The following is a 26,262-nucleotide window of genomic DNA, read 5'->3' as shown; positions in this document are numbered from 1 at the left end:
TTGGTGAAGACGTTGTTCCAAATATACAAATTGATTTCTTTAATAAAATTCCGAAGTCAAAGATTTCCATTTGCACATCCATGTCCACACTTCATGTCCTATCCCAGATATGCCATTTCAAAGTCCAATTCACGCTCCAAAGTTGAAAATAGTTTGCAGAAGAGATCAAGTATATATGATATAATATTTTCATTCCGAACTGCCGCAGGGTTTGATTGACCATTCCAGTTAATCTAGAAATATTTCTCATTTCGTGGAAGCCATGCAAATTACGATCCAGCCAGGTCTCAGCTAGTCAGCTAGCTAGCTAGCTATTCTCACCTTGTATATTAGAGAAAGGGATAAAACATGGGAATAGTTTTTGGCACTCGTAAAATTTTGTTTTGCACTCTAAACTTTATATAATTAGAGAGAAAAATAAATTTAAGGATTGCAAAATGAGATTTTTGAAGTGCTAATAACAATTCCCTAAAATGTATACCATTTTCTTTCTTTTTACACGTTTTTTTTAATTATATTTATTGTTTTGTTTAATTTTTTTTCAATCTGATAGCAAGAACAAAGAGGAATGGATAACATGTGCTAAAATAATGTAAAGAGTGAAATTGACAAAATTAAGGTGCAATATATAATGAACAGCTTGCATCAAAATTTCACTGAAATTTTTGCGATAAAACTCAATACATATTGTAGGTAATATGCACGTAGAGCATGAGTGTAATTAATAATGAGTTGTTGGTTTGCGTATGTCTAACATCTTGACAAGTCACACTAATTGATAGCCAATTTAGAGATAAATTTTTAAGTATTGAGACAACAAACCACATGGTACACTATTCACGTATAATAATAAAAATGAACAATCTAAAGTTACTATATTTCACTTTTAGAGTTTTAGAGTATATACTAGTGAAAAACAAATCAACCTATTTGTATATAATTCTAGTTATTAGTATATAGGACTGTGTTCTAGGTAGATTAAAAATTACTTCAACTTGTAAATAGAGCTTCTAAATTAAGCCGATCGAGCCGCTGACTTTGTCCTCGTCACTACTCTCCTATCATGTTCTACACGGGGTCAGAAAAAGAGACGAACCAACTAAAAATCACCCTTGAATATAATAGTGTTCGTGCATGCAGTTTCCTCGAGGCTGCAAATGTAATATTATAACAATAATGTCACCTGACCCAATCCCATCCCTCCCACCTCTTACAACTCTGCAGCTCTGCTAGGGCTCCTATATATAACACATACTTCCCCCATCGTTAAACTCTCCCTTCTTTCAACTCACCTTCATTTGTATAGTTAGAAATAATATCTATTAGAAGTAAACTCAGAGTTACAAGTGCTTATTTCTAAAGAACCCTTAATTCTTAAGCTCCGTCGACATAATAAGCTACGTATACCAGAAATGGGAAATTGTTTGAGGTGTGATTCCGCGATGGTATGGGCCGGAGACGACAACTGGATTGACGTTTCTCAGCGTCAGCCTAATGATAAAAGTGCACACAACCCAGAAAAACATAGGCTTCTTGCTGAGTTAAGATCATATTCATCATCTGGAGCTTCAACATCTTCATTTTCTACAAGTACTAGTAGTATTGGAGGAGATCAAGTGAAGATCAAGATTAGTAAGAAAGAGCTGGAGGAGTTGGTGGTTAAAGGAGGAGGAAACATGCAGGGTCTTTCGTCTGTGGAACAGCTATTAACTTGGGTCATGATCAACGGCCGTGATGGTCATGATCTGTACTATGATGGTCGTGATGAGATGAACCGTCAACGGCCCTGGAGGCCTGTTCTCCAAAGTATTCCGGAAGTTAATTAATTAATTTGTTCATCGTCAATATCACCATGTAATGGTTTTCATGAGGAATAGCTTTAGACCATAGATTTTAGGCCAAAAAGAAATTTCTATTGTGACGACTCTTTTTAATTCTTCATTTCTTATATCTACAGATTCAAATTTGTTTATATATACAATTTCATTTGTAGTCTATGCACATATATATATATATATATATATATATATATATATGAAGATTAATATTTCTTTTATTATTTACTTCTTTTTTTTTTTTAAGTTCCTAGTGATTTAGGAAAAAAAAATGTTCAATAGGACATGATCACGTCATCATTCGAAAGGAAACTCTGACAAGCGAAGGGCTGGGCATGATGCCTAAAAGAAGAGAGAGTCTTGATTGTTTGCGAAAATACCTTACAAATGACGTGACCAAGTGACGTGTTAAAGTTTTCTCTTGATTTTAGGGTCTTTAAAATATAATTTTATAGCCGCCCAAGTATAATATCTTTGTGGGCTTGATCCTAAGTAATCCTTCACCTGATGTTGTTTGTTTTTAACAAAGGGACAAATCAAAAATGGACCGTCCAAGCAAAGCAAAAGAGCCCGAACAAGAGTTTAAGCCCAAAACCAAAAACAAATCGAAAGATGTGGGAGATCGGAATTGTGGAGGATGGACGGATAGCAATGGTTAGAAAATGGAGAAGAAGATCGGACATGAGGGCATAGTCTAGTAAGATCAACATCTATTGGAGTTGAAAAACACAGCTAGAGCCGGCGGCATTAGAAGTTGACAGACAGGGAACCACTCGCACCGTAGTAAGAAGACTTTGCACGTGGACTTTGGCTAGACTAATTTTCACCTGATGTTTGTTTGGTTGAGCTTATGACACATACAAATTCAACAAATTTCCCAAATAAAAAGACTAACATGTTTTGATTGGAGGGATATTGGAAACTTTATTCCATGAGCTTCCTATTGTCACTTGGAAGGATATTGTTCAATGGAGTCCTCTTCATAACTAGTGAAAGTTGATGCTTCACCTCTTTATATCTCAATCATGTATTGCTTATGGTTGGAGACAAGGTGTGGATTCCCTACTTCCACGGCATAATCCACATCATTAGGATTCTCCTTCACATCAATCATGCTCATCATTCTCTTTGCTTTTCAAAACAAAACAATAACGGATCATAAGCCATCATAAGAGTTAGAAATGACCCAATATCAAGCTTCAACTTTACTCTAAAAACCCAACCCACTTATTTACCATTTAAAATCAAATTACTAGTTATGCAATTCAAGAAAAAGAAAATAATGCAATATCATGTTTGTTTCAAGAAAAAGAAAACAAGGGGCACAAAGTGACCTCATTAAAATACTTTGTCAGAAATTTTAGTCCGATCAAAAGAAAAGTGGTATCGTACAAAGTGAAAAGAGAAATGTTAAGGGTATTAATTTAAAACTGAGACTTTTTATGGATTATCTGTCACCTCACATTTTAACGTTAATTCGAGTGCTAACGCTGTAAAATATTGTGCAAAAAAATTAAGATGATAGGGAGCCCATAGAAAATTATACTTTTGAGAGAATCTCTAAGCATTCCTCAAGTTAAAAAATTGAAACAATCATAACATACAATTTTACCTTTTTAAAGGTACGAGAAAATAGTTAAAAAATCGACAGTTAAATTTTGCATAAAATCTTACATAAAATCTATACCACACCAACATAATATCTTGAATTAAAAAAATTGTTAAAAAATAGTGCTCCACAGCTTCTCAATTTCATTGCCTACACAAATGGGAACCAGAAAATTTGAGAGCAATGGCCGCTTTAATGGAAAGAGATCCGAAGTTCACTAAGATTACATGATTAAGTGATCCGATCCTTAAAATTTGATCTAACAATTAAAAATAGAGGTTTTTTTTTTAAATTATAATAATTTTAACCGTTAAATTAAATTTCAAAGTTCCGGATCACTTGATTCTATGACCTTGGTATCGCTTTAATTATCCCGAACAACCACCTCGATGCATGGAACTTTCACACGTGTCAGGCGTGTGAAATAGCTGGTGTAGAAAGTGGGAGTTGCCAGTTGTGGGGTGGGGAGGGAGAAAAAGGCAATGGACTGCGTTAATGCACCAGTGCAGTTCTATCCGAGTATGCTGTTCACTGTGGGGCCTACTCACGACAGCCATTACTGCTTCTGTGGGCCCCGCCCCACTTCCAAGCTCATTCATGGCTTCTCCTCCTCCTCCTCCTCCTCCTCCTCCTCTGCTCCCCAGTCCCCTCCCTCTCTATCTACCTCTCCCCTCATCTTCCTCTTCCCACAATGTCTCCTCCTCCATTTCCTCACCTGAAGAACCCTTCTCTGAATTCCAAGTCTGAAGCTTGAAAACGCTGCAGTTCACTCTCTCTCTCTTTGGACCAGAAAGACTCTCTCTCTCTCTCTGGTTTCACTATTTGGGAGCAAGGAAATTGAAGGCAGGAAGGAAATGGTTTTTCTGAGGCTCACTGCCCACATCTTTATCCTGTTCCTAAGTGAGTTTCTAACTTTTTTTTTTCTTTCTGTTCTACCGGCTTTTGTTTAATTTTGCAAACAAATTGAGTATTGCCTTCCGGGTCATGGTTATAATTGCTTAAGTTGGATTGGTGCAACTGGGTTTTGTGAAAGATTTGTGCTTTTTTATTCGAAAAAATGTGATCTTTGGTATGATGTGCACCTCAGATTTTGTGAAACATCATTGATCTTGATTTCAGTTTGCAAAGAATATATGATGCATTTGGTTATCGGATTATTGAAGTCCTGTTCTTGTCTTGAACTTTGAATCTAGTGCTTATTGTAAGGCATAGCGCTTCTAGTAACTGTTTAGAGTGAATTATGATATCCAAGGTTGTGTTAGGGTTTTGATTGCTGTTTGAGTAAGTTAGGCATACGTTAGTGCACAACTGCGGATTTAAGATTTCACCGTAATTGATATTTTGCTACATTATTAGTTCATCGACACTACTTGTGTTCATGGAGTCACATACCTTATAACTAAAATTCATTAGTTGCCTTTAGCGCCGGACTGGTTTGTCTATGGCTTTAGAACTGCTCTAAAATTCATTAGGAAGTTATGCGTCTAAAACTTTTCTGATTGTGATTTGTGTAGTTTTTCTTTTTTATTATTACTTACCAATGCTCTTTGCTTTTCGTTTTATAGGTCTCCATATATGTTGTTGCAGCACGTTAGATTATCTTAAAGATCCAGTCTTGTCGATTAAGCAAAAAGATTCTATGTTACCAATGATCTCTCCTACAGCGACTCCTCAGCCCTTTCTTCCCCTTCTTGCTCCTTCACCATTGGCACCATATACTAATACCACTGTCCCAAAATTATCAGGTTCCGCCCTCCCTCCTTATTTGCTCCAGTTAAACTAAATTCCCCTTGGCATTCTGTGGTTTGGTTCTCAAGTTACATACTTTTCTCGTTGATCCGTGCCTGCAGGACTCTGTAGACTAAACTTCAGTGTTGCTGAGAGTTTGATGAGTGTGACCTCAATTGATTGCTGGTCCGTTTTTGCACCATTACTGGCTAATGTAATGTGTTGTCCACAGTTGGAAGCCACTCTCACAATTCTCGTTGGTCAATCCAGTAAAGAAACCAATGTTCTTGCTTTAAATGGAACGACTGCTAAACACTGTCTATCAGATATTGAACAGATTTTGGTGGGCCAGGGTGCAAATGACAGTCTTGCACAAATATGCTCGGTTCATTCATCAAATCTGACTGATGCATCTTGCCCAGTTTTTGACGTTAATGAGTTTGAGGATACAGTTGATACTTCAAAGTTGCTTGCCGCTTGTGAGAAGATTGACCCTGTGAAAGAATGTTGCGCTCAAACTTGTGAGAATGCCATATTAGAGGCTGCTACAAGGATTGCATCAAAAGCTTCTGATCTTTTGAGCACAGATGGTGCTCATGATCTCTTACCGGATCGATTAAGTAAAGTCAATGACTGCAAAAATATTGTCCTCCGGTGGCTGGCAAGTAAACTCAGTCCTTCTCGTGCCAAGGAAGTTCTAAGGGGACTATCAAATTGCAAGATTAACAAGGGTGAGTTTATAGTAAAACATGGTGCTACATAGGACCTCCATCAAATTCTGTACTTTTCTTTTATCTTTTAGTTCTTATTTTTTCTAAACAGAAAAATGGAAAATTATTGTTATTATGTTAACCAGTTAAAAATGGGATATTCATACATTTATCTAGAAGTTTCTTAGAGTTGTCTCCTAAAACTGTATCGATGAATTAGTGCCAGTGGTCAAGGAAATATATTATTACATATATCTTCTTATAGTCTGTCTCTCCTATTTTTTATGATTTTACCAGTCTCTTTCTTTCTGTATTGGAAGGAATTTTCTTGGCACTTCTATAGGTGGATTGCCACCTCTATGAATACGGATCAGTCATGTAAGAGATATCATTGGAGTTCTAGCTGTCTGCCTTCATCATATTCGGGGCTTACTCTCATCTTGTAAAAGTTGTTTATTATACGTGATTTTTATGTGAGAGAAATAGAAATCGAGCAATAGAAAGAATACTAGTTTGTGTTTCTGCTCTGCATCTTGTATTGGTTTGATTTTACTTGGAGATGCCAATCTTCGATTGGAGTATCTGATCATGTATTTCTATCTGGTGTTCACTTCAGCTTGCCCCCTGGTTTTCCCTGACATGAAGCATGTTGCAATGGGTTGTGGGAATGGGATAAGTAACCAGACTGCATGTTGTACTGCCATGGAGAGCTATGTGGCCCACTTGCAAAAGCAGAGTCTCATAACCAACTTGCAAGCTTTGGATTGTGCTGCATCACTGGGAATGAAGTTAAGAAAGTCAAATATTATTGAAGATGTGTATAGCCTATGTCGTATAAGCCTCAAGGATTTCTCTCTTCAAGGTTAGTGCTTCCTCTGTTCCTGCATTTTCTTTACCAAACGATAAACAGCCTACCATGGTGCTAATACAGATTTTGTGTGCTTTATACATGTCAAAATCATTTGGGGATGAATTTGCACAACTCAGTTGGAAATCAAGGTAATAAATTTACTTTCGTTTGTATCACCCATTATATTAGCATACTCAAAGAAAAATAAATAAAAAATTACCGTATCCAGAAGAAAAAGTTGCGTTTTTGAATTTATTGTCAGAATAACTAATGGCTGAGTTGTCAATAATTCCATACCAGTGCTTTTTGCTCGTTTCTTCTTCTAATCTTGTAAACTGGTCTTTCGTTATGCTTTTGCATCATAGTGTCTGGATGTCTTTTGCCGAGCCTGCCTTCCGATGCAACATTTGACAGTTCAGGAGTCAGCTTCCTTTGTGATTTGAATGATAACATTCCAGCTCCATGGCCCACCTCTCAAGGGGCAGCGTCCTCGTGCAGTAAAAGTATGTGCAAGCAAGCTCTTAGCGTTTATTCATTCAATGGAGTACCCTGCATTTGCAATCCCATTACATATTCAAATTGGCACTACTTTTTCATAAGGCTGTATTCTTCTTTTAGTAGTGCTCTCATGATTTCTGCCTGATTTGTCCGAATTCCAGATGTCAAGATTCCTGCACTTCCTGCAGCAGCATCTGCTGGAAATGGTGAGTAGGTTCATTCGTTAATCTTCCTTGGTGATAATTTCGTTTATTTCAGCAGTCCCCATGTGCAGTATGTAAGGCATGTTAAGTTTGTTTATCCTTATGAAAATTCTTAGGAAACTAGTCGCAGAACTCTTTGAGTATTATGTACATTGAGCTCTTTGGGCTGTGAGTTTAATCTTAAAACATATGCTCTCACGGTCTCCAGGTCTGTACCATGATAATGTGATGCTTTCTCTACTCCTTGCTTCCGGGATGGTCCTTATGATGCTTCTGTAAATAAGTTTCCCTTGAGGAAAACGCGCCAGTCCTTGGAAGGAAAATTCATGGTTGGTCCGTCGTTTATACAAGTCACCCCAAGCTAATCGATGTAAGATTGTCGTGAAAACTGGGGAGAGAAGCTATGATCTACGGCAATCTGACTTCAAGTTTGTGCTTCCAATCCTACTGATTCATGATTCTTTCTTGCTTCTGTGATAAAATTTCTGTAAAAAATTAGGAAATCGGGGGTGGTTAATTATATTGTAAACTTAGATGGCAGCCAAAGTATAATCTTTACTTCTTTTACAAGTGATGGACCAACTCGGACCATGTATTGTACTCATTTACCAACTGGTATAACTGCATTGGCCAACTGGTATAACTCACGTCTGTCATGGGAAATGTGTAATGTGAGAGTATTGCTAGTTTGCCTAGTTTAGATTAGATTGATAAATGAATCTACTGATTTTGAAAGCTTACCTCTCTCATGGCTTTCCAGTTTTCGAGTCTATTGACCAGAAAATTTGAGTTACGTTCAGATGAATTAAGATGCATGATTTTTGTCACTTAGTACTACGGTCTAGTGGTTTTCCTCTTCATTTGTAAGTAAGATGTCTTAGGTTCGATTCCCGACAAAAACGAATCTGAATCACATTATTGCTAGTCCATTATGAGAATAAGTCCACTGTCACCCTTTTAGTGTAAATGGTATCGTTTATTCAAAAAAAAAAATGCATGCTTTCTCATCAATGCTTTTGGATGATGTTATCCGCACACTGTACTTTACCGCCTTTACATTTTTCTTAATTTCTGGTCATTGAATCGAATAAATTAAAGATTATCAAACAACGAAAACTAACGGGTATATGAATAACACTACTCTATTTTTATCATCAAGTGATAAAGACCCACATGAACAATGTAATGAAATTGTTAATGACATTCCAAAATTTTTATTTTGCGCTCTAAACTTTTCATATGTAAAAGAAAAAATACAAGTCCCAGCACAGAACGTTGTCAAATTTGATTCGTTATGCTTCATTTTCTTGAATTTGCCACAATGAATTAATATGCCTCTCTGTCTTTGTATCCCTCAGATTTGATTCATCAAACAAATAAAGCAAAGACAAACTATTAGCTTGGGATCTGGATTAGGGTTGGGTTCAGTTCAAAACGGTTCGATTTTTTAATCGAATCGATTTAATTTTTTTCGGTTTTGTTTTTTTTCAGTTCGGTTTCGGTCCGGTTCGGTTTTTGGGCGGCGGAGATGGTGCGGTGGGGATTGAAGAAGCCAGGGTTTGGAAAGAATTGGTAGGAATATTGTGACGATGAAGAAGCGCTGCGCAGAACTTGCTGCGATTGCCGTGCCATGGCTATGAAAGAGAGACAGAATATCTGGTGGTGAGATTGGATGCAGCACCTGTTCAGTAATCGAAGCAGCGCGTCGACTTTTCTTCGAGCTTTCAAGGAACCGTCTGCAGCCAAGCTTTGGAGTGAAGGAAAGGAATGCTCCGCGGGTTCATGGAGGTGCAAGAAGAGGGTGAGAGCGAGTCTGATTTGGAGGAAGAGAGGAAGAAAGCAGAGCAGCATGGAGGTGCAAGAATTCGACGGTGGGAGAGAGAGGCTGAGAAGTCAGAACAAAGAGGAGATGAAATTGGGTGGTTTCTGCCTTCTGGGTTGTAGAGAGAGAGAATACGAGAGAGATGAGACAGAGAGAGAGAGAGAGATTTGTCTTTAGAAAGCACAAGTACCCATGTGCTATACAACTTTTGTCAGCACTCAGCACTGTAAGCACAGAGCACACGGTTTCTGTAAAGCAAGCACACGGTTTTCTTGTAATGTAAATTTTATCTATAAATTTAATCTCTCTGTTATTAACCTTTATTAGAATCCGTAAGTTTTCTTAATAATATTGATGGTTTTGATTCATTTTATTTTTTAGCATTTTATTTTTCCTTTTTTCTTGCGAAAAATTTGTCATGCCATATGGTATGTATAAGTAGCTTGTAGACGGCTTGACAAATCACAAGAAAGGACCTCTTGCCCTCTTGTATACATTGTCTAGAGAGAGAGAGAGACAGAGAGATTTCTTGCTAGCATGGAGTACTCAAGTGATAATGATCTCTCTGAGCCCATGTTAGTTCCCAAAACATCATTACAGCAGATAGTAAGCTCGGAACTGGAAGACACACTAAACAACACCGAGTTCTCATACTTCCAGCGTCTCCGAACGGCCACGTGGCTCGAGACGAAGACCCTGTATCGCCTGGCAGCTCCGGCGGTGGTGGTTTACTTGCTCAACAATGTTATAACCATGTCCACCCAAATCTTCTGTGGTCATCTTGGCAATCTTGAACTTGCTGCCTCATCTCTTGGCAACATTGGGATTCAAGTTTTCGCCTTTGGCCTCATGGTATACATAATAATTCAACTTACCCTGTTAACACTAATTTGATTTTCGAAGCACGAAGTTGATTGGTAAAGTTCTTTTGTCAAATATGTTTCATGGTGTGCTATTGTTAATTACCACATGCATGTTTAACCAAAAATTACATTATTAACTGGATTAATGATTCAAATTTACAGTCTGTCAACATAACATATATCATATTGTCTTCGGTCACGAATCAGATATACAAGTAACATGTGTTTTTAGTGCAGCTTGGTATGGGTAGTGCAGTGGAAACTCTATGTGGTCAAGCCTATGGAGCACATAAATATGAAATGCTGGGCATATACATGCAGAGATCAACAATCCTCCTCCTGGCAACTGGGATCCCACTTATGATAATTTACATCTTCTCCAAGCCCCTCTTGCTAGCCCTAGGTGAATCAGCCTCCATCTCAGCCGCAGCCGCGGTTTTCGTATACGGTCTGATCCCTCAAATATTTGCCTACGCTTGCAATTTCCCCATACAAAAATTCCTCCAAGCCCAGAGCATAGTGTTCCCTAGTGCCTACATCTCAGCAGGTGCACTTGTGGTGCACATAGTGTTAAGCTGGGTGGTGGTGTACAAACTGGATTGGGGTTTGCTGGGTGCGGCGTTGATGCTGAGTTTTTCATGGTGGATTATAGTGGTGGCACAGTTTGTGTACATTGTTTGGACTCCAAGGTGCAAGCATACATGGAGAGGTTTTAGCATTAGGGCATTTTCCGGTCTTTGCAGATTTTTTAAGTTGTCTGCAGCATCGGCCGTAATGTTATGCCTTGAGACTTGGTATTATCAAATTATAGTTTTGATTGCTGGGTTGCTTCAAGATGCTGAAATTGCCTTGGACGCCCTCTCTATCTGGTAAGCACCAAATTAAGAAAATTTGCCAAATTAATCACTTTTACAAATCCATAATTGTTGTAATGATCATTTTTTTAATGTCTTTAATCTAATAATTGTGTTCTGACCAACGTCAATTTTGCAGCTGTTTTTTTTTTTTTTTCCTTTTCTCTAATGGAATATTTAAATAATGCAGCATGGCCATAACTGGATGGGTGTTCATGGTTTCTGTGGGGTTCAATGCTGCTGCAAGGTGAGTTGATTTACATAATTATTTGGGGACTACTTAATTATTTACTTAAACTAACAAAACCCTAAACTATAATCCCCCTGACTTATTTATGCAGTGTGAGGGTCGGGAATGAGCTTGGGGCTGGGCATCCAAAAGCGGCTGCATTTGCAGTTGTGATGGCAACTTCAAGCTCCTTCCTCATCTCGGTGATCTGTGCCATAATTGTACTTGCATTGCGAGATGTCATAAGTTACATTTTCACTGAGGGGGAAACAGTCTCTAATGCAGTCTCAGAACTTTCTCCTTATGTTGCAACATCTATCATTCTCAACAGTATTCAACTTGTTTTGTCAGGTAAGTGAAATTTCACGTTAAATATATAGGAAATAATTTTTGCACATTCGTTTTCTTCTTCTGCACTCTTTCTTTTGTTTATACATTTTAATTACTAATTAACTTATTTAACCCAACAAAATAAAGTACAAGAATCCTTTTGCTATGTATATACATGCATTCACTTAAATAAAATAAACTAAACCATAACTTTACCTATCTAGTCAATATGTTGAAAATTTAGCCATGAAAGGAAAATTCTGCATACAGACAATTAACCCATCTGAGCCAGGTGTAAACAGTTGCATGCATTGATTAACTTGAATAAGAGATAACTGACAAATCTTCTGTCGGTAATGTTTATCACGTTTAAGCAAGACTTTCTAAACGAGTATATCTTTGTCTCCCTTTGAGACCTACTCCAATTATTGAAGTAAAATTCAAGTTTTATATTCTAAATTTACCCCAACTTGCTTTAATTCTAAGGGCAAATATAAGTTAAAACCTAAAACTCATTTCTGAGATAAATTTGGATCAGGATCCCCCCTAAGTTAGTGAGGTTAGCCCACCATATATGTGTATTTTTTTAGTTTTATATTATAAAATCATTGAATCCAACTGGTAGGATCTAATTTGATCAAATTTAACGGTAAAAAAAAAATCTAACGGTCCAAATTTAAATTCAACGGTTGAAGTAATTAAAAAATTATTTTATGTGTTTTATATTCTTTCGTAGTGTTCCACGAGTTTCATGGTGCTAGTTTAGTGATTTTTCAATATTTATTGGAATCTAAATATTTTTAGGTTAAAATGTTCAAAAAATTAAATTAAACTAGTCTACATAATTATTTTTTTAAGTTTTTAAGAAAAAAATTATTCTAAATTCATTCTTTAATAATCATGGGTTAAAAATTTAACCCATAAGGGTTGGAAGACAAAAACTATTTTTGGGTTATAACCTAAATTTTTTAGATTAAAAATTTTAAATTCTAACCCAAGGATTGGAGATGATTTGAAGGAAGGTGGTACTTGGCTATGCAAAATGACTTACAAATTAAAGAATGATGTCAAGAAGATAAAAATAATGAGAGATGACTCTACGAGACGAAAAGTCATTAGTGGCCAAATTTCTTTTACACAGACAATATAAATGGAAAATGAGTAATATCATTTTAATTTCTTACACATCCTTATTTAATTATGGTCGAGATTCAGTAAGCATCATGCTGAATAAGACTTTGTTTAATTTATTCAATTTGATGGCTATAAATAAAGAAATGTGTGAGAAATTAAAAAGAGTGAAAATCATTTCCCTAGTAGAATATTAGATAATTTATCACCTTAATGTTGTGATGTTTTACAATAAACTGTGGCTGCTTAATTACTTCAAGTAAGTGTTATCTACACATCCATTTTAATCTCTCACATACTTTTTAAAATTTTTTGTTATTAATTTTCTTTAATTCATTTGTTTTGATGGTCAAATTTTTTTTTAAATGTGCAAAAAGTGAAAATAATTGTGAATAGCACTAACCTTGATTCCTTACTTAGCCCAATGATATCGATCTTCTCTAGTTGAACATCCAAATCCTGCGTGATCGTAATTTTAGTTAATTTTTTATTCTCCTATCCTTTTCTGTTGGAACCAAAATCCGCCTTTTCTTTTTGGCCCTTTTTGATGTGATACTTCACTTATGGGTTAAACATAAAGGGGTGGCCGTTGGGTGTGGATGGCAAGCATTTGTAGCATATGTTAACGTGGGATGCTACTACATCGTTGGCATTCCATTGGGTTGCCTTCTTGGCTTCAAGTTCGACTTTGGAGCTCAGGTATCTCAACTTCTAATGTCATTTTTTTCTTTACATTTCTCCTATTGTAGTTGTTTTAATTACAATTTATATCTTCTTTTTTTTCCAGGGAATATGGGTTGGGATGATAGGAGGTACTTTTATGCAAACTGTTATCTTAATGTGGGTCACATTTCGGACTGACTGGAACAAAGAGGTTAGCTTAATTAAAAATAATTAAACATCTTTAGTTTTATTGTCAATTAAACAAACCATATTATATATATAATATATATATTTGAGTTCACAAATATATAGTTACCTCATGCATGCATGATGCATGCAGAGGGATATGTTCATGCACATATTATATAACATTCAAATTGTTTTCCAGGTTGAAAAGGTGAGGAATCGTTTGGACAATTGGGAAGACAAAGAGGAGCGTTCTCATGAGGATCTTCTGATTAATTAGAGCATCTCGAGATGTTAAATTTACATTGTCAAATTTGATTTGACACATGAGAATTTAAAACTAGAAGCTAAATTTACTTCTGTTTTTTCTTCCAAAGGACGAGTCAAATTATTTTGAGTGTTGATATTACAACACCAGTGTCTTATTTTCCTATCCAGTATTTAATAAAAATATTAATAACATATTTATCTATTTGTAAGAAGACTTTTAAACCTCTGTTTAATTAATCACTAAAATTTTTGAAAAAACAAAAAATAATAAATAATGGTGGTGGGGTGTGACATTTGGGTCGGAGCGAGGCTAGGCAAGATTTGGGCTACAATCGACATAAAGGTTGGAGGAAGGAATGACTGTGTGAGGTAGGTTTGGCAATTCTTGACACGACCCTATAACCTGACATGACACCACATGAAATTAACAGGTCTTCTGATCGACACGATATCGAATCGGGTAACCTAATAAGCACCTGTTAAGATAACAGGTTGGTTCGAGTATACACGTGGGTAACACGATACACGATAAGTAAAATATTAATTTTATAATTTTATAACCTAAAAAAATACTATAATAATTATATATATTAATTTAACAATTTTATACCCCTAAAAACTATACTAATTATATATATATATATATTAAATTAAATATTAAAAATTTGTGATCATTGGATCGGCTTAAATATACATATCATTCAATTTCTTAAGTGTTATACGTACAAAATAAATAAATTTAAATCTACTTAATAAATATATATACACACCATTGAACTTGATGGGATATAAATTCTACAAAACTAATTTCAACGATCTAAACGTCAAACTTGTTTGTATATGCTTCGAGATCGCATCAGCAAAAAATCGCAAAAAACAAACATTCAGAGATCCAATAATGGGACAAAACTTTTCAACGGTTATCAACGAAAAATCACAATTTAACGGTTATTTTAACTTCGATTTTCATGATTTTTTTACAACTACACTCATTGACTCTATATGAATACAATGAATGAACTCGATCTTCAATTTAAAATACTTACACTATTATACTTAATGAAAGTATGAATAAACTCTTAAGTGTTAGTGAATCTATTGTTTTGATGGGATATGCATTTTAGGAAACTAGTTTCAACGATTCAACCGTCAAACATGTTTGTATATACTTCGAGATCGCATACGCCAAAAATTGTAAAAAACAAACATTCAGAGATCAAGTAACGGGACAAAACTTTTTGACGGTTATGAACGAAAAATCACGATTTAACGGTTATTTTAACTCCAATTTTGATGATTTTTTACAACTACACTCATTGACCCTATATGAATACAATAAATGAATTCGATCTTCAATTTAAAATATTCACACTAGTGGATACCACAAAATCTTTTGTTATACTTAATGAAAGTATAAATAAACTCTAAGTGTTAGTGAATCTATCATTTTGATGGGATACGCATTCTACGATCCAACCATCAAACTTGTTTGTAAATGCTTCAAGATCGCATACGCCAACAATCGCAAAAAACAAACATTTAGAGATCAAGTAATGGGACAAAACTTTTCGACTGTTATCAAAGAAAAATCATGATTTAACATTTATTTTAACTTCAATTTTGATGATTTTTTACAGTTACACTCCTTGACCCTATAGGAATACAATGAATGAACTTGATCTTCAATTTAAAATATTTACACTAGTGGATATACTTAATGAAAGTATGAATAAACTCTTAAGTGTTAGTGAATCTATTGTTTTGATGAGATACGTATTCTACAAAAGTAGTTTCAACGATCAACCGTCGAACATGTTTGTATATACTTCAAAAACACATACGCCAAAAATTGCAAAACACAAACATTCAGAGATCAAGTAACAGGACAAAACTTTTCGACGGTTATAAACGAAAAATCACGATTTAACGGTTATTTTAACTCCGATTTGGATGATTTTTTACATTTACACTCCTTGACCTTATATGAATACAATGAATGAACTTGATCTTCAATTTAAAATATTTATACTAATACTTAATGAAAGTATGAATAAACTTTTAAGTATTAGTGAATCTATCGTTTTGATGGGATACGCATTCTATGAAACTAAATTCAACGATCCAACAGTCAAACTTGTTTGTATATGCTTCGAGATCGCATACGCTAAAAATCGCAAAAAACAAATATTCAGAGATCAAGTAACATGACAAAACTTTTTACGATTATCAACGAAAAATCACTATTTAACGGTTATTTTAACTCCGATTTTGATGGTCTTTACAGCTACACTCCTTGACCCTATATGAATACAATGAATGAACTCATCTTCAATTTAAAATATTTACACTAGTGGATACTACAAAATCATATGTTATACTTAATGAAAGTATAAATAAACTCTAAAGTGTTAGTAAATCTATTGTTTTGATGAGATACGCATTCTACGAAACTAGTTTCAATGATTTAACCGTCAAACATGTTTATATATACTTTAAGATCGCATATGCCAAAAATTGCAAAAAAAAAACATTAGAGATCAAGTAACGGGACAAAACTTTTTGACGGTTATGAACGAAAAGTCACGATTTTGACGGTTATTTTAACTCCGATTTTGATGATTTTTTACAGTTATACTCCTTGACCCTATATGAATACAATGAAAGAATTTGATCTTCAATTTAAAATATTTACACTAGTGGATGCCACAAAAGCTTATGTTATGCTTAATGAAAGTATAAATAAACTCCAAATGTTAATGAATCTATCGTTTTGATGGGATACGCATTCTACAAAACTAATTTCAACGATCAAACAGTCAAACTTGTTTGTATATGCTTCAAGATCTCATACGCCAAAAATTGCAAAAAACAAATATTCAGAGATCAAGTAACGAGACAAAACTTTTCGGCGGTTATCAACGAAAAATCACGATTTAACGGTTATTTTAACTTCGATTTTGATGATTTTTTACAGCTACACTGCTTGACCCTATATGAATATAGTGAATGAATTCGATCTCCAATTTAAAATATTTACACTAGTGGATACCACGAAATCTTATGTCATGATGATCGATGAAAACCGAGGATTTTGTAAAAGGAATAACATACAAACTTTGAGTTCTATTGGCAAGGTTTAAAATTTTGAGAAATACTTCACAACCTTGAAAACAAAAACTCTTTCATTTTGCATATCCTTGCACATTTAATATTTTGTAATAGACTAGTAGTGTATGGATGTTTATTTATTAGACTCTTATTTTCGAGTGTAAATGTAGTACTTAAACAACAAATGTGTTTTAATATTTTAAAGTAATATTTATGTGGCAATGTGTGGTATGTGCAAATTTAAGAAAAAAAAAAATCTTAACGGGTCATAACGGGTTGGGTCACTTTACCCGTTCCTATTAAGGATCCGTTAAAATAATGGGTGTGACACAACACGACTCGTTAAGATAACAAGTGTTACACGAAAATGACACAAACACGACAGACACGACTCGTTTGCCAGGCCTAGTGTGAGGCGAAAAACTTCAACAAATGAGAAAGAGACTTGGTGGTGAGATTTGAGACATTTTCAAAAAGGATGAAAAGTGGTTAGGAATTCGGGGGCCTTTGCAGGGAGATCTGATGATGTTCGTCCTATAATTGCCAAAAAATTTGCTAACAGCACCGCATAATAGTTTGTTAGTTTTTGTTCCAAGGTCACGCAACGAACACAGTAACACATTTTCTGATAATGTATGTTAGTTGTCGAGTTGTGCTGCTAGTTAATTCTTGAGAAGTCCATAAAGATTTGTATTATATAGGCGTAGAATTTTCCTTCAAGTGACGTTTGATGGGTGGTTGTGTAATTCATGTTAGGGAACTCTAATGAAAAGTTCCTGATACTGTTTACTTTAACGAAAAACCATATTTTTACACTAAAAAGTCAATCCTGATACTATTCACTTTACTATTTATTTTGTCCTTATCGTTAAAACTCAAAGTTTTCAAGCCATTTTCATTAGTTTTTCTTTCATGTTATAATTATATTATTTTTTGTTAAAAAAATAAAAATTTAAACAAAATATATTAAGGTTATTTTGGGAATAATCGTGGTGGAGAAATAACATTTTACTTTTTTTAAATTTTTATGGTGTGTGTGTTTATTATATGGATGGAAAAATAGGACACTAAAATAGTCTAATAGCACTCATTATTTTTTTATTATATATTGTGGGACTCGCTGTTACAAAGATTATAAAAAATAGGGCAAAAGACTGTTTACTACCCTCATGTTTGGTGGTTTTCAACATTTAGTACATCAATTTTTTTTCATCCCAAAGTCATAGACTCATACCTAAAGTGTAAATTTTGGGACAGTCTCATACATCCGTTAGTCAAATTGTTAAGTTTCCAGTTAAGTGATGACGTGGAGCCCATATGGATAATGATTGGGCGCCACATGTCATCCACATGGAAATTAAAAATAAATTATTTATAAAATAAATTTAATAAATTTAAATAATTTATAAATAAAATAAATAAATAAATAAAAAACCCCTTCTTCCCCAAATCCCACCCGTGCCCACCCTCCCTTCATCCACCCCTTCGTCTTCCCCAAATCCCACCCTCCCAGTTCCCCTTCGTCTTCCCCACCCTCTACCCCCTACCCACCGACACCCTTCCTTTCCCTGATACCCACACAGCAGAACCCATTTCATCCCCCAATTTTATCAAGACACCCACCACCCAATTTTATCAAGCTCCGCCATTTCCGACACCAATCTCACCACGCGCACCTGAACCCTCCGGTGTTTGAGTCCGACGGCGCCAACCTCTCCCTCCCTCCTCTTCCCCCGTCGTCCGCTCCCTCGACCTCCCAGCGCAACCCAGAAGAAGAACAAAAACAAAAACCCAGAAGAAGAAGAAGAAAAAAGAGGAGGAAGAAGAAGAAAAAAAAAACTGAATCTGCAACCCAAAAGAAAAAGAAGAAGGAGGAGGAGGATGAGGAGGAGGAAGAAGAAGAAAAAAATAAAAAAATAAAAAAATGAGGAACCCAGTTCGTTCCCCCGAGGAAAAAATAAATAAATAAAAATAACCGAATCTGCAACCCAGATTTGGAGGAAGAAGAAGAAGTAAAACTCAATCCCCAAAACCCAGAAGAAGAAGAAGGAGGAGGAGGAGAAGGAAGAAGAAAAAAAACAAATGAGGAACCAATTCGGCCCCCCGAGGAAGAAGAAGGAATAGAAAAAAAAAAGATTTTTTTTCAAAAGTTTTTGGCGGGAAAAAAAAAATTTAATACTACCAAAATCCCTTATCTAAAAAAAAAAAACAAAATCCATGTGGACCCACGTGGCGACCCAATTGGCGCCGAGTCATTGTCCACATAGGCGCCACGTCACAGTTAACGGGAGACTTAACAGTTTAACTAACGGATGTATGAGACTGTCCCAAAATTTACACTTTAGGTATGACTCTGGGACGAAAAAAAATTGATGTACTAAATGTTGAAAACCACGAAACATGAGGGTAGTAAACAGTCTTTTACCCTAAAAAATAATTTTGCACCTTCGTTTTCCCCTTATGCGCACCTCCTTTTGTTCATGCACTTTAATTATTATTTAACCCAACAAATTAAGTACGAAAAATCATTTCCCTATGTATATACATGCCATCACTTACATAAAATAAACTTTTACAAATTAAACCACAGCTTTACCTTCCTGGTCAACAACTCAACGTGTTGAAAATTGAATTCGAATTTTCTACTCTCTCATTTTTTTTTTCCTTCCCTTTACTCTTTCTTAATTTAAATGTTCATACTTAATCACGTTAACATTTTATATTAATTTTTTTATATAAAAATTAAAACATAAATAAATAAATAAAAGAGAAGAAAGAGGAGAGAGGAGAGAATCCTACACAGGTAAAAAAGTGTTGCATACAGACAACCCATCAGAGCAACGTTGTACAGATTTGCATATGCATGGTTGATTAATTAACTTGATTGAGAAAATCTGGACTACAACAATTGACTAATATTCTGTCGGTTTATGGTAATCAATTTAAACAAGACATTAGTTCGAGTACTTATTTATTTCTCTCTCTGAAGGAATAATGTCCATTAAGATAAAAATATTGTCCTGTGTGCGAAAAAGACCAATAAATTAAAGGTAATAATGTCAATTAAAATAAAAATAATGAGGCAAATCGATGACTCTACGAGAAAAATTGGTCACTAAGACAAACAATGCAGAATATTGTAAAATATTAGATTTATCACCTTAATTTTGTGAGATTTACAATAAACTGTGGCTGCTGGATTACTTAATTCATTTGATGATATGGATCTTCTCCTACTACTCAACATCGTATGTGATGGGCTAGTAGTTGAACATCAAAATCGTATGTGGTCGTGTTTAAATTCAATTTATATTCTCCTATCTTTTACAGTTGGAATTAAAATCTGCCTTTGTTTTTAATTTGGCCCTTTTTTATTTGATATATTTCATTCTTGGTTATAAAAAATAAAAAAAAGAAGGGTGGCCGTTGGGTGTGGATGGCAAGCATTTGTAGCATATGTTAACGTGGGATGCTACTACATCATTGGCATTCCATTGGGTTGCCTTCTTGGCAATTGAAGTTAGATGTTAAATTTTCTTTGTTTCCAAAAGAATGAGTCAAAATTATTCTTTTCATTATATATTGTAGGACTTACTGTTACAAAAATGGCAAAAATTGTGTAAATTGATTTGAGTACGGTATGTGTGATGGATTGTGAAAGGCATTTATTAAATAAACCAAATTAATGGATTTGACGTTACTGGGCTATGCGTTAAAAAAAAAGGCTTGGGAAGGCGTCAATTCCACCTTAGGTAAAACTCATCGAGCTGGAAGAAAGTTGCTGTCTTTTTATCCTATTTGACATTTTTGATATCTCTTTTGAATATAATTTTAGACCAATTTTACTTGCCATACATGGAAAATTATTGTATTTGTAATGTGTTGATTAATTAATAAGGTTCCTTACTTAGGGACAATTTTTCTTTAATTAATTACACTTTTGACATCTCATCGGTTCCAAACGCAGCAATCACATATCATACTTACTCACCAAAAGTATAAGCAAATATATGTCGTACTAGCCGAAGACCAAGAGTATACAAAATTACAAATGATGGTTGATAAATCATAAATGGTATTTTAATTATCGATAAAAAAAAAAGGGTTGGACTTGGATCCAAATTTTGAAGATTGTATAATATCCAAATAATAAAATGTGCAATTATTCAAATATTTTTAACAAAATGAAAATTAATGAAAATGATTTGAAAACTTTGAATTTTAATGATAATGGTAAAATAAATGGTAAAGTGAATAGTATCATGATTGACTTTTTAATATAAAAATATAATTTTTTGTTAAAGTAAACAGTATCGATAATTTTTCGTTAAAGTTCTCTTTAACAAACGAACCAAACAAAATATTTCAATTAAAAATTACAATTTGCTGACGCTTGCATTTGACATTTATTTTAAAAGACTCTTTGCATAATGTATTTCAACGATTATCTAATGTATCTCGTGTTTGATTTTAATGAGACAATGACAGGGCTGGGGTCTTCTGGTCGTTGCCTCATAACTGATTGCAGCTAATAACTATTTCTCATCGTGGCGGGTCCAGGATCACGACCTTAAGAAATTTGCCATCAATCTTTTCTAATAATTTGTACATGTGAACATGTGACGCTATCACATTTCAAATCTCAAACATCTTTATAACACATAGTCGTAGACAAAACAGAAGTATGTGATGATTGTAACTTATATAGGTAAAACAGCTAAATCACATTGAACATGTCAATGCAAGGACCTTTGAGCGAGGAGCGGCCGGCTCTCTTCCATTCTTGTGGTGGCCTACACCGATGTCACAACAAAGGAGTAGGATTATCTCCCATTCTATTCTCATTCTCTTCCCTCTTCTCTTCTTACATATTTTTTTTTGTCTTATTGTTTCTATAAAAAAAAATTAATATAAGATGTTGACGTGGCTAAACTGTAACAGTTCAAATAAGAGAGGAGGGAAGAGAAGAGAGATGAGAAGGGGAGAGAATCCTCATCCCACAAGAAATGCCCCTCACCATTGTTACTGACTTGTTTTATGTTGCTAACATCAACTTCATTTTTTTTTTCGTTTTCTTTTCATAATTTTTTTTATTGCTGTTTGAGCAAGTATAGGCTTGCCCTTATACAACTTTGTAGGACATACATTAGTGCACTAACTGCGGATTTAAGATTTCACCGTAATTGATATTTTGCTACATTATTAGTTCATTGAGACACTACTTGTGTTCATGGAGTCACATGCTTTATAACTAAAATTCATTAGTTGCCTTTGGCGCTGGACTGGTTTGTCCATGGCTTTAGAACTACTCTAAAATTCATTAGGAAGTTATGCATCTAAAACTTTTCTAATTGTGATTTGTGTAATTTTTCCGTTTTATTATTACTTACCAATGCTTTTTGCTTTTCGTTTTATAGGTCTCCATGTATGTTGTTACAACCAAAGAATAAAATATCGATATTATCGGCGATATTTCGCCGATAATATCGTTTTTTTTAGATGGTGATATTTTTACACTTATCCACTTAATTATCGTCAATATATCGCGATATTATCGATAATATCACTAATATCGCAATATTATGCAAATTTGAGTCTGAGCTTCCGGGTCGACCTGCTTGACACCAGGCATGTCAGCCATACCGAGAGCGGAGAGCATGTCGAGGGTCTCCTTGTCGACGGAGATCTCGTCGATCTTGATGGCGGACTCCTCGGGGACAAAGTCTATGCGGCTCTCGCGCTCCTCCTCCTGCAGCTTCAGGGAAATGCCACGAACTGTGCCCTTCTGGATCCGCTTCATGAGGTGGGTAGAGAATCCGACAATCTTGTTGCAAAGACGCTTGAAAGGCATGACGGCGACTTCCTCGAGGCAGGAACAAGATCTTGTGAATCCTTCTTCCTATTGTTATTGCTTTGGTCCAATAAATATTTTATATAAATGATTAAGATAACATTATATTATTTGTTCTGTTTTAAAACAATTTTTTTTTTGGTTTTTTGGTAAATAAATGAAGTAATTGTGACTGACATTTCTAGATCTGGCTTGTATCCTCTTCCAATTTGGATTACTCAACTAGATCACGATGTCTTTTCCAGCAAAAGATTAAACTGTCATTCTATTTTTACCCCTTAAACTATCTATCTTTTAAAACAATACTATATTATATTCTTATAATATAATATTTTATTTTATTTTTCTTTTTAAGACCAAACTATATTATACTCTTGCATTATATATGTATATCTTTTTCAAAAATAACGTATTGCTCAATGTTTATGTATCTATTATATAGTAAATTTAACTAATTTATATGATATATATAATTATTTTACTCAAATCCGCCTAGGCCGCCTAGGCGCTAGGCTCTTGCCCACCGCTTGACTAGCGCCTAGCGTTTTTTAGAACCTTGATTCATAGTCGATTTTCATGTAAAACACAAGAACTGAAAAATTAAAAGTTGAAATTTTAATTTAATTTTCATACAAAAAACAAGAAGCTTCTACCAATCAAAACAGCGAACGAAAGCGTTTCGAAGAACCAAAAATTTGATTTAAATGAACAAAAAAGCGCAAAAAGTGAGAAGAGAAACACACCTAAGAAACGCGGATCGAAATGATTAGTTCCCAGTTTTTTGAAGAAGGTTTTGGAGCTGTTGGATTAGTGTGGTCAAAAAAGCGGGTGCCGACATTTTGGGAAGGGCTTTCTCATTAATTTCCCGTTGTTTGTGTAACTCATGTATCTTACCATGCAATGTATAAGGTGTAAAATATTGTACTAAGTCATTATATATAAATGATTATGGTGTGTTTAAACTTCTTTCATTAATTACTACATATTTTCTACACTCACAATGTTTGCCAGCTCGCTATATAATCAACTTAAATCAGTTAAATCCATCATGCAATGCATTTCCTTCCAATTTTTTGTGATAAACTAATAGATAATTGACTAAATAAACATCCTGCAAAGTTTCAATAAAAATTTCCAAGTTTTTCTTACAATTTCTGTGGTTTTTATTCAATTTTTATCGATATTGATAATATCCCGATATTTCCATCGATATTTCCATGTTTTTGGACTACCGATATTTCCGATATCATCGATATTTTAAACCTTGGTTACAACATGTTAGATTATCTTAAAGATCAAGTCTTGTCGATTAAGCAAAAAGATTCTATGTTACCAATGATCTCTCCTACATCGATTCCTCAGTAGAGGTAGGCGAATGGGTCCTGGACCCGCGGGTCGGGGTGGGTACGGGGCGGGTCCAAAAATTAAAAATACAAAATGGGGCGGGGTAGGCTAGTTTTAAAAATTGGAGAAAATAGGCCTCCGGCTCGGACCGTTCATTGCCTAAATCTCTACCTTCTATCTATCACCTTCACTCTCTTATTCTTACCCTAAATCTCAGACACAATTTTCTCAAACTATCCTCTCACCCTCTCTCCTCACCCTCTTTCTCTATCATAACTCTGAGTTTCCGCGACACCATTCCGAGTCTTCTTCCTCGATCTCTCTTCCTTGAATCTCATTTCCTCTCTCGTCTCAGACCTCAATCCCAAGCCCAGGCTTCCATCTTCGTACATGGACTTTCCACACTTACTTGTCCCTCACACCCGTAGTGACTGAGTCGACCTCGACTGTGTCAACATCATAGCAGCCAACCACCGTCACCATCGTCGCATCCTCTCCTGACTCTCCATCGTGGTATCCCTAGGTAATTTATGAATTAGGGTTTCTAATTTAGGAATTTAGGGTATTTACATAAGCTTTTCGATTGATTAGGGTTTCTGATTTTGTGGGTTTCTGACTTTGTGGTTTTCTGATTTTGTAATGGCGAGGATGGGATCCATGGAAGAGGACATCTCTTGTTCGATTTGTGTGTCAGGGTCAGCAGCTCCAATCGAAGCTGCTGGTGTGGCTATGTAGACTCAACGAGGTTGTCCTAGGCTCCTACTTCTCTTCTTCTCGGCATCTAATTTCAGTTTTATTCTGAATTCGAATTTGGGGATTTAGGAATTAGGGATTCAGTTAATTTGCTTGAAAAATTCATAAAAATGTTGGGGATTTAGCTTAAATAGGGATTTAGTTTTATTTTATTTTTTTGATGAATTTGAAATTGTATTTGAAGATTTTTTATTTATTTATTAATTTGTTCTATTTGGGGATTTAGGTTGGGGTTGGGGCGTGAGAAATGCTTGAAAAATGTTTGATCCCCTACATAACCCAGATCACAAATTTTTCAGAAGATTAGAAGGGTTGCATTTATAGGGAGAGAAAAATGTTTAATCTGTGGTTTGTTGATCGATGAGATGTGGCAAGCGGACTTTGCAAATGGAAAACTGGGGGTCGCGAGCTGTTGGCAGTATACCCAAAATCAGAAAAAAAGAAAAAAAAGAAAAAAAAAAGTAGTTGGACCCGTGGACCCGTCCCGAACCGGCCCGTTTGAAACGAGCCGGGTTAGGTTTGGTTCTCAAATTCAAAATATCTCTACCCGCCCTATTACATTTTAAAACGGGTAGGGCTAGGTTTCTTCAAATTTGGGCCCGGCCCGGCCCGTGCCAACCTCTACTCCTCAACCCTTTCTTCCATTTCTTGCTCATTCACCATTGGCACCATATACTAATACCACCATCCCAAAATTATCTCCCTCCTTATTTGCTCTAGTTAAACTAAATTCCCCTTGGCATTATGTGATTTGGTTCTCAAGTTACCTACTTTTCTCGTTGATCCGTGCTTGTAGGACTATGTAGACTAAACTTCAGTGTTGCTGAGAGTTTGATGAGTGTGACCTCAATTGATTGCTGGTCCGTTTTTGCACCATTACTGGCTAACAAGGGCGGTCTTGAGTTTTTTTAGGCCTTGGGCGACATTGAAAAAATATGCCCTAACATAACTTCACATAAAATAATTATTTATCTTAGTATTCGTATGTTGTATATCGAATGTTAAAGAAAATAGACCTTTTTCACATTATGACTTTTTTGACAAATGATAGGATAATTTACACTAAACTCATTGATCTACAAGCTACTTGCACATTATGAAACCTTTGAAATGAATTTTTCATATTTAAGATCTCTAATTTCTATATGTAAGCAACAAATGAAAACAACAAATTGCTACTACCAAAGGGCACATAGTAATTCAACTATGTTTTTGTTTTTCAAACACTCATGAAAAGTTGCGGTTTATTCCAAATATATAAAATCATAAGGGAAAAATTATACAAAGAAGCGTAGGATGATATTTTTGGATTGTCAATAACAATACTTCGTTCAATAAAAAGATAATGACAACATTTTATTACTTAACCATGAAAAAATTATCAACAAATACAAAAAAACCCAAATTTATATTTAGACAAACTTG

The 26,262-nt window shown here is 35.0% G+C and overlaps 3 protein-coding genes across 5 annotated transcripts; all 3 read left to right on the top strand.

Moving 5' to 3' along the window:
- Positions 1–1,442: 1,442 nt before the first annotated feature.
- On the top strand, positions 1,443–1,826 carry LOC103419642 (uncharacterized). The gene has a single exon (XM_008357741.2). The coding sequence runs from the start codon at positions 1,443–1,445 to the stop codon at positions 1,824–1,826; it is 384 nt and encodes a 127-aa protein (XP_008355963.2).
- Positions 1,827–3,946: 2,120 nt separating this feature from the next.
- Positions 3,947–8,168, top strand: LOC103434509 (uncharacterized GPI-anchored protein At1g61900-like). 3 transcript variants are annotated; one of them, XM_070821569.1, is made up of 8 exons: positions 3,947–4,344; positions 5,010–5,189; positions 5,295–5,903; positions 6,499–6,744; positions 6,870–6,881; positions 7,098–7,235; positions 7,392–7,436; positions 7,642–8,168. In XM_070821569.1, the coding sequence occupies exons 1-8, from the start codon at positions 4,299–4,301 to the stop codon at positions 7,710–7,712; spliced, it is 1,347 nt and encodes a 448-aa protein (XP_070677670.1). In that variant the 5' UTR covers positions 3,947–4,298; the 3' UTR covers positions 7,713–8,168. The 3 variants fall into 3 exon arrangements, 2 of the variants coding, with proteins under 2 accessions (XP_070677670.1, XP_070677671.1); XR_011580888.1 differs by lacking the exon at positions 6,870–6,881 and having other exon boundaries at positions 6,499–6,748; XM_070821570.1 differs by lacking the exon at positions 6,870–6,881.
- A 1,408-nt stretch (positions 8,169–9,576) lies between these two features.
- On the top strand, positions 9,577–13,936 carry LOC103428479 (protein DETOXIFICATION 40-like). Its single transcript, XM_029103308.2, has 7 exons — positions 9,577–10,107; positions 10,356–10,987; positions 11,163–11,219; positions 11,314–11,552; positions 13,243–13,361; positions 13,450–13,536; positions 13,714–13,936. Exons 1-7 carry the CDS (start codon positions 9,793–9,795, stop codon positions 13,789–13,791), a joined length of 1,527 nt encoding a protein of 508 aa, XP_028959141.2. The 5' UTR covers positions 9,577–9,792; the 3' UTR covers positions 13,792–13,936.
- Positions 13,937–26,262: the final 12,326 nt, after the last annotated feature.

Source organism: Malus domestica, chromosome 05 (assembly GCF_042453785.1).
Source record: "Malus domestica chromosome 05, GDT2T_hap1".
NCBI classification, from domain to species: domain Eukaryota; kingdom Viridiplantae; phylum Streptophyta; class Magnoliopsida; order Rosales; family Rosaceae; genus Malus; species Malus domestica.
The sequence above is the reverse complement of the archived record's forward strand: the minus strand, read 5'-3'. Positions and strand labels throughout refer to the sequence as shown.